This window comes from Fukomys damarensis, unplaced genomic scaffold (assembly GCF_012274545.1).
Source record: "Fukomys damarensis isolate Sample0158 unplaced genomic scaffold, DMR_v1.0_HiC HiC_scaffold_8, whole genome shotgun sequence".
Lineage (NCBI taxonomy): Eukaryota > Metazoa > Chordata > Mammalia > Rodentia > Bathyergidae > Fukomys > Fukomys damarensis.
The window spans coordinates 7,012,040-7,022,850 of record NW_022900920.1 but is presented as its reverse complement, the minus strand read 5'-3'; the positions used below and the strand labels follow the sequence as shown (position 1 = coordinate 7,022,850).

Here is a 10,811-nt window from a genome sequence, read left to right as displayed (position 1 = left end):
AGAAGCTGTGTAGGCAGTGGGGTTGCATAGCAGCTCTTGAAAAATCCTCTGCTTTTATGGTAGGTAATAAACAAGCCTGCATTTTGACCTCCCACCTCAAGGTAGGGAGCACTAAGGAACTGTGGCAAACCGAGTGAGAACATACTCTTGTACCTGTAATAGATTGCGCTAGCCAGCATCTTCAGGTCTCCTAGGATTCCTACGGAGTAGAACCATCAAAATGTCACACAGCAAAAAATTACAAACACAGGTAGGAGAAAGCCACCATGTGCAATAGAGGCAACAAATTCTAGGTATTCAACTTTTGAAATTATCATTACATGTTATAAAATAAGGAAGCTTGAAATAGTCATCAGACTAAAAGAGGAAAACAAAAATCTGAACAAGGAATCCAGATTATTAAAAGTGACATAGGAGATTTGGAAATGAATCAAACAGAACTTCTAGAAATAAAAAATATAACAACAAAAAAAATCCATGTATGGGTTTAGCAGCAAATCTAGCTTAGCTGAGATCTTGAATTGTTGAACTGAAAGGAAGATAAGTTATTCACAATAAAGTCCAGAGAGACAGCATGAAAGGTTAGAAAGTGTGAAGGTAAGGTAAGATGAGGTACTTATCCAAAAGTACAGAATTGTGGAGAAATAATATTTAGTGATAATAGCTAGGAATTTTCTTCCATGAAAGACTGAATACCAGATTCAGGAAATACAGAAATACCAAAATGAATATAAAGGCATCTACATTCACACCTTGATGAAAAGCAGCCTGAGGAATCATGCAGAGTCGACAATGAGGCTGAGAGTAGACTTCTCCACAACCACAGTGGAAGCCTATCTTTGTCCATTTGTGTGATTATAACAAAATACCCATGGCTGGGTGATTTTAAAAGAGAACCTTTCAGTTTGGCTCATAGGTTGGCAGGATAAAAGCTCCCATCTGTTGAGCCTCTGATAAAGCCTTCATAGCTGATTTGCATAACTTGGTAGGAGCATGTGTGGGGAAAGAGATCCAGCTGAACTCACTTTAATAACCACATCCTCTCGCAGTAACTAATCTAGTCCCTTGAGACCTAATCCAGTTGCAAGTGACCTAACCCAGTCTCTTGAGAAAAACATGAATCTACTCATGAAGGCAGATCCCTCCTGACACCTGAGTTAGTTACTTTGCTTTCATTGCTGAGACAAAGTACCCAACATCCAAAGTTAAAGGGGAAAAGGGTTATTTGGCTTACAGTTTGTAGAGGTTTCAGTCCATAATTAGCTGGTTCCAAGACAGGGTAACAGAGAGAGAACAGTTTCATGGACGAAAGCAGCAAAAGCAACAAGAGAAGCAAAGGGTTTCAGAGGAGAGATAGTTCAAGGTACCCACAAGGTGGCAAAAGCAACAAAAGGATGTTAATAGCATCGCCTTGCCCCTTTCACTCTCACTCAGACTACCTACGGTGGGTAGCACTAGTACCATCAGGCCTAGTCCCGCCATGAATCAATCACACACTCTAGATTCAGCCACCTCTAAAACAGCCTATGACCTCATGAGGCTTTGTGGGGATATCTAGACCCAAAACTGTAACATTCTGCCCCTGGCTCCCCAAAGACTGATGTACATTCTTTTACACAAAAGGCATTTAGTCCATCTCTAAGCATTGCCAAAGTCCTAGTAGTTTCATCACTGCTGAAAAGTCCAAGTCCAAAGTCTGAGATTTAAGCCAAACTCTTAGCTCCAAGTCTCTACACAAATGAAAAGAAAATTTAAACACCTTCAACATTCAGTGGCCCAAGATAGACATTTCCATTCCCAAAGTTAAAACAAAAGAATACAAAGGAATGGGACCAAAGCAAGTTCAAAATCCAGTAGGACAAATATTAAATCCCACAGTTCCACTTCTAGCAACTCTGGCAGTCTGGCAAGTTGTGAACTCCGAAGGGCTTGGGTGGCTCTACCCCTGCAGCACTGCAGGTGTTTATAACTCTTCATGTCTGCTTTCTTGGATCAGCTTTGCTCCCTCCTTGCAGTGTTCCTCAGATGAACCACACACCTGGCTTCTCCAAACTTCTGGGGTCTCCACTGTATCTTTGGCTTCACACAGCTTCACATCTTGTCCTCTCAGGGGCGCACTGCCTGGCCTTCCGGGCCTTTTGAAATCTGGGTGGAAGCCTTCCTGGTCCCACAACTCTTACATTCTGCATGCATCTAAAACCAGCACCATTCAGGTAATACCAAGGTCTGCCGCCACCTGAAACAGTAGCCAGGCTTCCTTCTGTCTTGGCTGCACAGATTAAGTGCCTGGATCACTGAGCACACTGAATCCAATTCCAAGGAATAAATTCTCCAAGCCACCACCATATTGGAACATGGTGCTCTGGGCTGTCTTCTCAAAGCAGTCTTTCACTTTTGTAATTTTGAGGCTGTAATGGGTGGATTCCTGCTGCTGCTTATGATGCCATCAGGCCATCTTTTCTATTCAGTCCCTTCTCAACAGTCAAGATCGCTTCTGCTCTAACTTCGCAGTCCACAACTTTATTGGATCTTCCTTTCTTGCCAAACTCAAAGCATTTTAAATCATTCTCCTGGGCTCTTTGCTCTTGATTCTCAACATAAATCTGGCCAAAAAACCCCAACACCAGCTGTGCCACAGCCTCAACATTAGACTGCCTTGAAATTTCTTTTGGGAAGTTAATTAGTCCACCACCCTTAATCTCAGTCTCAGGCAGAGTCTTTAGACATGAACAAAATGCTGACAAACTTTCTGCCAAGCCGTAACACACATTGTCTGGAGTCCAGCAACCATTGCAGTCCTTTTTGCCCACAGAAACCTTTTGAACCAGGTCTTTTCTGGCTTCCTGGTCTTCTGAGCTCTGATGAGAATCTCCCATACAAAGCAGCCTAAGGCGTTCCACTTTTACTTCTTCGGCCAGCATCTCAACCTTTCCTAACTCTTCCCCTTCTCACAAGCCAGTCCAAAGGCTCTTGAATCACATGGCCAGATAATGTCATAGCAACAACCCCAGTGCCAAATTGCCGTTAGTTGCTTTTCTCTTATTGCTGAGACAAAATACCTGAAACCCGGAGTTAAAAGGGAAAGGGTTTATTTAGCTCACAGGTCATAGAGGTTTCAGTCCATAGTTGGCTGGCTCTAAGACAGGGATGGCAAGCAGGCATCGCAGAGGAGAAACAGCATGGTGCAAACCAGGTAGCAAAGGTAACAGGGACCTTAGCAACATCTTACTGCCCCTTTTATCTGATTCAGAGTACTTAGGGCGAGGGCCAGGGATTTATTTAGCTCAGTGGTTCTGCCGCCTGCCTCAGAGTACTTAGGGCGAGTAGCACTCATGCCCTTACTAGCGCCCTTGGGCCTAGCCCCACCATGAATCAATCACATACTCTAGATTCAGTCACCTCCAGAATAGCCTGTGAACACATGAGGCTTTGGGGGGACATCTGGACGCAAACTATAATGACACCAAACGCCTGTTAAGATCCCCACCACTTCCATCCTTCTGCATTGGGAGTTAAGCCTCAGTGTGACCTTTTCTGGGATCAGCCACACTCCAACCATAGCAGAGTCAGAAGTTGGTGTGATAACTGTATATTGTAAGTTTTGGATTATCTTCATTGTCCTGAGGGAAAACTACCGTAGAAGTGTGCATAGAAGTAAATGATCATTTAAGAAGAGCATAAATCCCATCGGCCAGGGATTTAGCTCAGTGGTGCTACTGCCTACCTCACAAGCTCAAGGTCCTGAGTTCAATCCTCAGTACCAACAAAAAAAAAGGAAAAGAAAAGCATAGAAGATAAAGGAGTTTTCAGACAGAAAACACAGAACTGAAGGAACTCACTTCACTGCAGCATATGCTTCCAGCATGAGAGGGATTCCAGAAAGGTCGGTGACTTAGCCAACAGATGAGCCTAACAGCCAGCAAAGATGTGAGCAGAGTTAATGCCTCCTGACCATACAGATCTTCATTGACCTGTCCCAACTGGTTAGCTGTGCTGGGGGGGACAAAACTATATACTGTACAGTGAATAAGCTCTGGGTTTTTAAAGACTTAAATTTTACGGGAGCATCTTTAGATCTGGAGACTAAAGGGCTTCTGCAAAAAGGCCCTAAAAACCCAGGCTAGAAAAAAAAATACATTAAGATGTAAACCTCCTATCTAGGCATAATGTCACATGTCTGTAATCGGAGCAGTCTGAAAGGCTGGAGTAGGAAGACCAAGGTTTGAGCCCAGCCCAGGCAACTTAGCAAGATCTTGTCTCAAAATTTTAAAAAAGCTGGGTGATGTTGAGTGCAAGGGCCCTGGGTTTAATCCGCAGTACTACTCCCCACCCCAAAAAGTATACAGGATTAAAAGACCCACTTGAGTGGCTTCCCTCTTGTTAACAGGTTGGAGGATAAGCCTTCTAAAGGGCACACAGTGAGATTGAACTCAGCTATGGCATATGGGGACATGGATATTTGTTATACTGTTCACTCCCGTTGATGTATGTGAAATTCTATAAAATGTTCCAGTCACATTTGCAAGAACATCTGAAAGATTTCCCAGTATTATTTGCTTAATCTTGCAAATACTCCCTTACCTTCTTGGCTGGATGTTTCCTATTGAGGGGAAAGGTGGAATGGAGCAAGTTCTTCTGTGCTGTATTTGTCGCTCTGCCTCGGTCTATAACCGTAGGTTATCTAACAGGAAGGCATAGCTACTTGCTCATGAGTGTGCTTGCTGTTTGGCTCTCTTCCCTTCTTTGAGGGGACAGGATTGATACAAGGTTAGGTCCTCTTGCAGGGGTTGCCAGGTAAGCTAAGGCAATGCCCGCCTCCAGTGCAGGCATTGTCTGTGAAAAATTTTAAAGTAGCCATAAAATTATATATAAGTTGCTCTGCTTTTTCTTGTTACACATCACAGAAATGTGTTGTAATACTTTGTGAAAAGTATCTTGTCAGTCTGTGTTCTAAATGTTGCAGTTGCTGTTGAGTTTTATTGGTTTGTTTGGGTACCGGGGATTGAACTCGGATCCTTGATCCTTGTGCTTGCAAGGCAGGTGGTAGAACCACTGAGCTAAATCCCCAGCCCACTGTTTTGAGTTTTAATAACATAAATGTAAGCTTCAGATGAGCATTTTTATTTTTCTTTGGTAAGCATTGTGTTCTGCATGGGAATGAATTTAGGAGACTCCTTACATTCTACCCTAGAGTGCATACCGTTGAGCACACTCTTTTTCAAACTAAGTTCCTAGTGTTGTTCCTGGAGTGCCCTTAAGCATAGTTCACCTTTCCAGCCCCTCTACTACTACCTCCTCTTGTTTTTAATGATACATTTGAAATAACCAAGGAGCTTGCGGTTTCCTTTTCAAGAGTCTGTGTGTGGGTGTAGTTTTAGTTGAGATTAAGCAGACATGAAAGTATTTACAAACAGCCAGGAAAAGCCTTTTATTTACCATGTATATCAGACAGTGACCTTGATGTAGTGTCTTGAAGATCTTGGCACCTAGATACTGTAAAGGCCCCTCATCATGCTGTGAAAATACAGGGAGGTATGGCTATGGGGGGGGCAAGTTTAGAGATCTGCCAGGGAAACGACCAAATTGGATTATTGAGCCCTTTTTCTCATTTTTGTAGGAAAAGTGGGATTGCAAAAATTTTTACCAGTGTAAGGCAGATGTGGGGATACAGCTCAGTCCACAGGCCCAAGGTTCAATCTCCAGAACCACAGGAGGTGGAGGGGTTACATACCAGTGTAATAAAATGGTCATGAGCATGTATGTTTTAATGGAATTTTCAACTGCAGAGACATTAGAATTGATCCTGAAGAAATAAAAAACATGGACAGTATTATATCAAACTTATTGAGAAATGGAGTTCTAAATTTCTTCAACTATTTGACTTTTATTTGGGGTACTAGAGTATATATCTATTACTTCATGTGAAAGAAACTTTAATAAGGCATTGTTTGGTCAACTACGGTATAAGTAAAGAAATAGACAAATGTGACAAATGTGTACATGACTGTACATAAAGTTGAGTAGGAAATCATTATTGTAATTTTTTATTGTTATTTCACTTTTGCCTCTGAAAATTACTTAAGTGCTGTAGAGGGAGGGGCCCATGAAAATGTCCATACTGTGTATGTGTACCAGCCACACCGTGGAAGGAGGGGGCTGGCTGCTTCCTGCCTGTAGTGCCAGGCACTCACAGTCATGTTCCTTTCTTGTTTTGAACAGTGCTATTATGACGGGGTCCTACAACAACTTCTTCAGAATGTTTGATAGAAACAGTCGGAGGGATGTTACACTGGAAGCTTCAAGAGAGAACAGCAAACCCCGAGCCAGCTTAAAACCCCGGAAAGTATGTACAGGTGGTAAAAGAAAGAAAGATGAGATTAGTGTGGACAGTCTGGACTTCAATAAGAAGATCCTTCACACAGCCTGGCACCCCTTGGAGAACATTATTGCCGTAGCTGCCACCAATAATTTGTATATATTCCAGGACAAAATCAACTAAAGAAGCTAACTGGAGGACCAAGTCTTGTCTCACATAGTTAAGCTGGTTGTTTTTCTGTCAAAGAAAAGGCATTGTCCTCTCCATTAAGAACAGAGTGCACTTCTTACTTCCCTTCATAACAGAGGAAAGAAGCGACCTTGGCTGGAATCCTGGCATTGCTCTGCCCTTAGTCCAGGGAGAAATGCTTGCTGCTGCAAGTGGGGGAAACCCACTTGAAGCAGAATTGGTGGACATTGCTCAATAAAGGCCATTACTCAAAATAAATGTATTTATTTAAGTCTGAGCCTTCCTTTCCAGTTTATAGACCAAAAAACTAACTCCAAGAGAAAGGGTATTGTCAAATGTATTTCTGTTTCCAGCTTTATCTTTCTCTGACATCCTAGCGCCTTCATCTGGACATGGTATGGCCACTGTCCATGTTCCTTGCTGGCCTTTCTGAGCCAAGTGGGCGTACCTACCCTTGGTATGTGGCTGCTGCCCAAGGAGAGCCAGGCAGGTTTACTCATTAATTCCATCAACCATCACACCTTCTGGTGTAACCACTCAATAAAAAACACTGTAAAGTGTTCTTAAATCTAAACATAAGTATCGTCTTTTTATTTGTCTCAATTGCATATAATGAAATTATGCAAAATTCTTCGGAATAATTTGAGAGACTTTTGTCCTTTGGCAGAAGTGTGGAATGTGTATAAGTACTTCAAATTCTAAATATAACTATCTCCAAACTGCCATAACTTTGTTTTGTTTCTTAGAAACAGTCCATCTCTTATACCAGGTAAGGTCTGGCTGGGGAAAGCCATAACTGAGTCCACCTCTGAGAAGAAAATTACAAAAGTAATGAAATTGCTGCTATAAAATTAACACCTGGCTTAAAGTAGATCTCAAATTCACTACAATTGAAAACTTACATGCTTTCTTTTTAAATCTTTTTAAAAGTACTTTGGGAGGGAAATGTACTTTTTAAATATTGCTAAAATTATGTGCATGCTAAATTTCATATTGCATTTCAAGCCAGGAATTAAACATTTAAAAGTACTTTGGGAGGGAAATGTACTTTTTAAATATTGCTAAAATTATGTGCATGCTAAATTTCATATTGCATTTCAAGCCAGCGGAATTAAACAATTTTAATTATGTGATGCCTCCAGTACCGTGGTTTATTTCAAAAGATCTCTGATATCAAAAATCAAGGCTTCCCAACACAAAAAGGTATACCAGCACTCAGTGATTGGAGCTTGCTTCCATGGGATTTAACGCACATGCTTGATCAATGTCCTCCAGGGGGATGTAATGCTGGGACTCACATGCCACTGCTGAAATGATCTATTTTGATTACTAATAATACGGAAGGACAAGATACCCTTACCCAGAATTAATGTTAGCAGAATGCCACTTTAGTTCACACTGTTAGAAATTGACAACCTAAAGTACCTTTACTTTATTTAAAAATAATTATACTGTATCTCCATGACAACTTACGTGTGACATGTGGGACAGAGTTGTTCAAGCATTAATCAACCCTGGTCCATAAGGAAAAACAGTTCTAGTAAAACAAGATTGTATATATTTGTTCCAACTATTTTGACCAAAAAGTTTAATAAATTTTAAATGTTTAACTGGATTTCACTGTGTATTTGAACACCTTTTTTTTAAAATCTTGAGAATTATTTTTCACTGACTGAAAAACCAGCCTGTGACCCCCAGAAGGGATGGGATGGTGAATGTGCAGGCTCTGGCACACACAGGTGGCCGCCTAGGGCTCGTGGTCTGGCTATGCTCATCCCTGGGGGCATCCAGCTGACTTGAGTCCCTGTTCAGGTGGAAGCAGCCAGCAGCCCTACCCCATTTCTGTGAGTTCCCCTCAATATTGCGTTGACGTTTTCAGGTGTGTTCTTCATGACAGTACATGTGTTGGCAAAAAGGATTCATTTCTGAGAAATACTTAAGTTTCTACCTTTGCCTTTTATGTATTTTATTCTATTTAAGATTTACATTGTTTTATTTTCAAACTTACATTGTCTTGTTTATATTTAATGAAATATTGCACCTACAATTTTCTAAAACTTCGCTGTTTAAAAGTAATGTTACTGAAAGTTAACTCTGAATTGTTTTATTACATTTGGGATTTAATGCTCTCTGGGCTGATGACCTGGATTAGGTGAATAAGCTTGACTCATAATCTGCATTTTGCAGTTTTCTAGTCCTACCCTGGGCTGATCTTAAGCTTAGCACATTCTGACTAGCTTTAAATGCCATGGTATACGCTATGAATGCCTGTTCCACCAAGTGGCTTGTATTAACTGATGGGATTGTTCATTGCCACCTGATGGGCCCTGCATGTACCACCAGTGGTTCGGATCCATCCAGCCGTGAGACGTGAATTATGGCCCCATCGTGAACATGTTAAACACAGGGCCTTGCATGGGTAAGCTCTCTACCACTGAACTACACATTACATTGAGCTGAAAATAGATTTTTAAAATAAGTTATAAACCGGTTGTACCATTACAACACAAGACAAAGTCTGGTCATTGGCATTGGTGAGCCGAACAGTGCAGCAGATAGCAAGCAGAGACTGTCCCATGCTCCCCATGTGGAGGTAAATAGTTGGCTTCCACACCAGATGCCATCCCCAGAGCTGAATGTCTATCAGGGTGAGTCTAGTTCCCAGCATGGCTGAGGCGTCCTGGACCCACCAAGCCCAGACGGCTCTGTTACTTTAAGAGGATTTTTTTTTTTTTTGTACCCGGGATAGAACTCAGAACCTTGAGCTTGGGAGGTAGGCACAGTGCCACTGAGCTAAATCCCTGGCCCAAGAGGAATTGTTTTCAAGAGAATGAGACAGACATCAGGATTTTTTTTTTTTTTTTCCCTTTAAAGATGTCAGTGGCATCAGCAGGGGAATGAATAGAATGAGATCTGGGCAGTGAGAGTCCAGATTGTACAAGGCCTTGAGAGCTTCCTCTTCACCGATTCTATTTAAGTGCCTGTTGTGTGCAGAATGTTACTCTGTGCTCAGCCAAGGTGTGAGACAAGGCTTTGCCCTAACCCTGGGCTGTAAGTGTTTAGCAGAGATTGGATGCATTTGCATCATGACCTGTCCCAGAGGTGCTGTACCCAGGATCAGAGAAAGTTCTGTAAACTGATAACTTGTTACACAAGGAACTGGTAAGTGACACACAGAGGCATAGAATGGAAGTAAAATAACAAAGTTTAATCGATGAGGGTCCAGCGCACCTAAAAGCAGTGCCAGGATCAACAACGCTGGGTTACAATTTAAATTTATAGGGTTTTACAGCCGTGATCTCACTCAGATGGTTAATTTCATTCACACTTAACATTGCTGATACACAAGTCAGTTAAATTTCAACCCAGATGTAGCACTTCTTCATTGTTAGCTAGATGAATCTTAAAGGTAAACTCCCCTATCTGTTCTAGCCCAGGAAAACAAAGTTAACAATGGTTCTTTTCATGTTGACCTTTACAATCATGTTTACAAAACTTTTGGAGCTGGGGAGAGGGGCTCTTGATGTGCGTTACCTCAGGATGAGACCAGATTTCTCAGTGGTTAATGCCTCCAGTGTCTGTTAATTCTGAACTAAACAAAGCAAACTGCTGCTGGGACAGCAGAAGTCATTCTACAGTGTGACATTTTGCTATTTATAAAAGTTTTCTCTATCAAACTAACCAGTCCTGTGGCACTAAATGAAAACCCTGAAGGACAGCCTCAAATACACCAGGCTTGGACATCTGCCTTCAGCCATAGGCTCCTCATTTGAGGGGCCTGGCTGACCCAGCTGCCAGTCCTTTGGGTTCTGTCCTTACTATACGAGCCTGCTGAAGATAAGCTAGGCAGTACACTACAGCAGGATTCTCCATGCAGGCTGTGTGGATGGGGAGGTGACCAGATGTGGAAAAGGGCAGCCAGCACCTCCAACCTCCACGGGTGATTATGGGTCAGCATAGTAGGATTTGCCTGGTGATGGCCCCTTCTAGATACTCACTGCACATAGACACTGGCCAAGTGCTTTCCCTAACCCAAGCTGCCCTCAGTTACAGTGGACACATCACGCCATCCATTTGGTTACAAGTACCGGGCTCACATTCAAACTCAGTGCATCTGGATCCCACAGTGAACTTTTCTGTGGAGTGCTGAAGATGCTTGGAGTTACAGCCAGAACATAGAGGATTCTTGCAGGCTTCAGAGCTTGGCCTTGGGTCTTTTAGGAACCATGGCACACAAAATAAGAAAGGGAAAAGTGCAGCTATACCATGTGAGGAGATTGGTGTCATTAAAGGCCATTCTCAGCAG

General features: G+C 42.2%; 1 protein-coding gene across 1 annotated transcript in view; it reads left to right on the top strand.

Moving 5' to 3' along the window:
* Ppp2r2d (protein phosphatase 2 regulatory subunit Bdelta) overlaps positions 1-7,508 on the top strand; it is a 48,034-nt gene extending 40,526 nt beyond the window's left edge. The window contains exon 8 of the mRNA XM_010620552.1: positions 6,220-7,508. Coding sequence (XP_010618854.1) covers positions 6,220-6,499 — 280 coding nt within the window. The 3' untranslated portion in view covers positions 6,500-7,508. The remainder of the gene's footprint in view (positions 1-6,219) is intronic.
* The last annotated feature ends 3,303 nt before the right edge of the window (positions 7,509-10,811 follow it).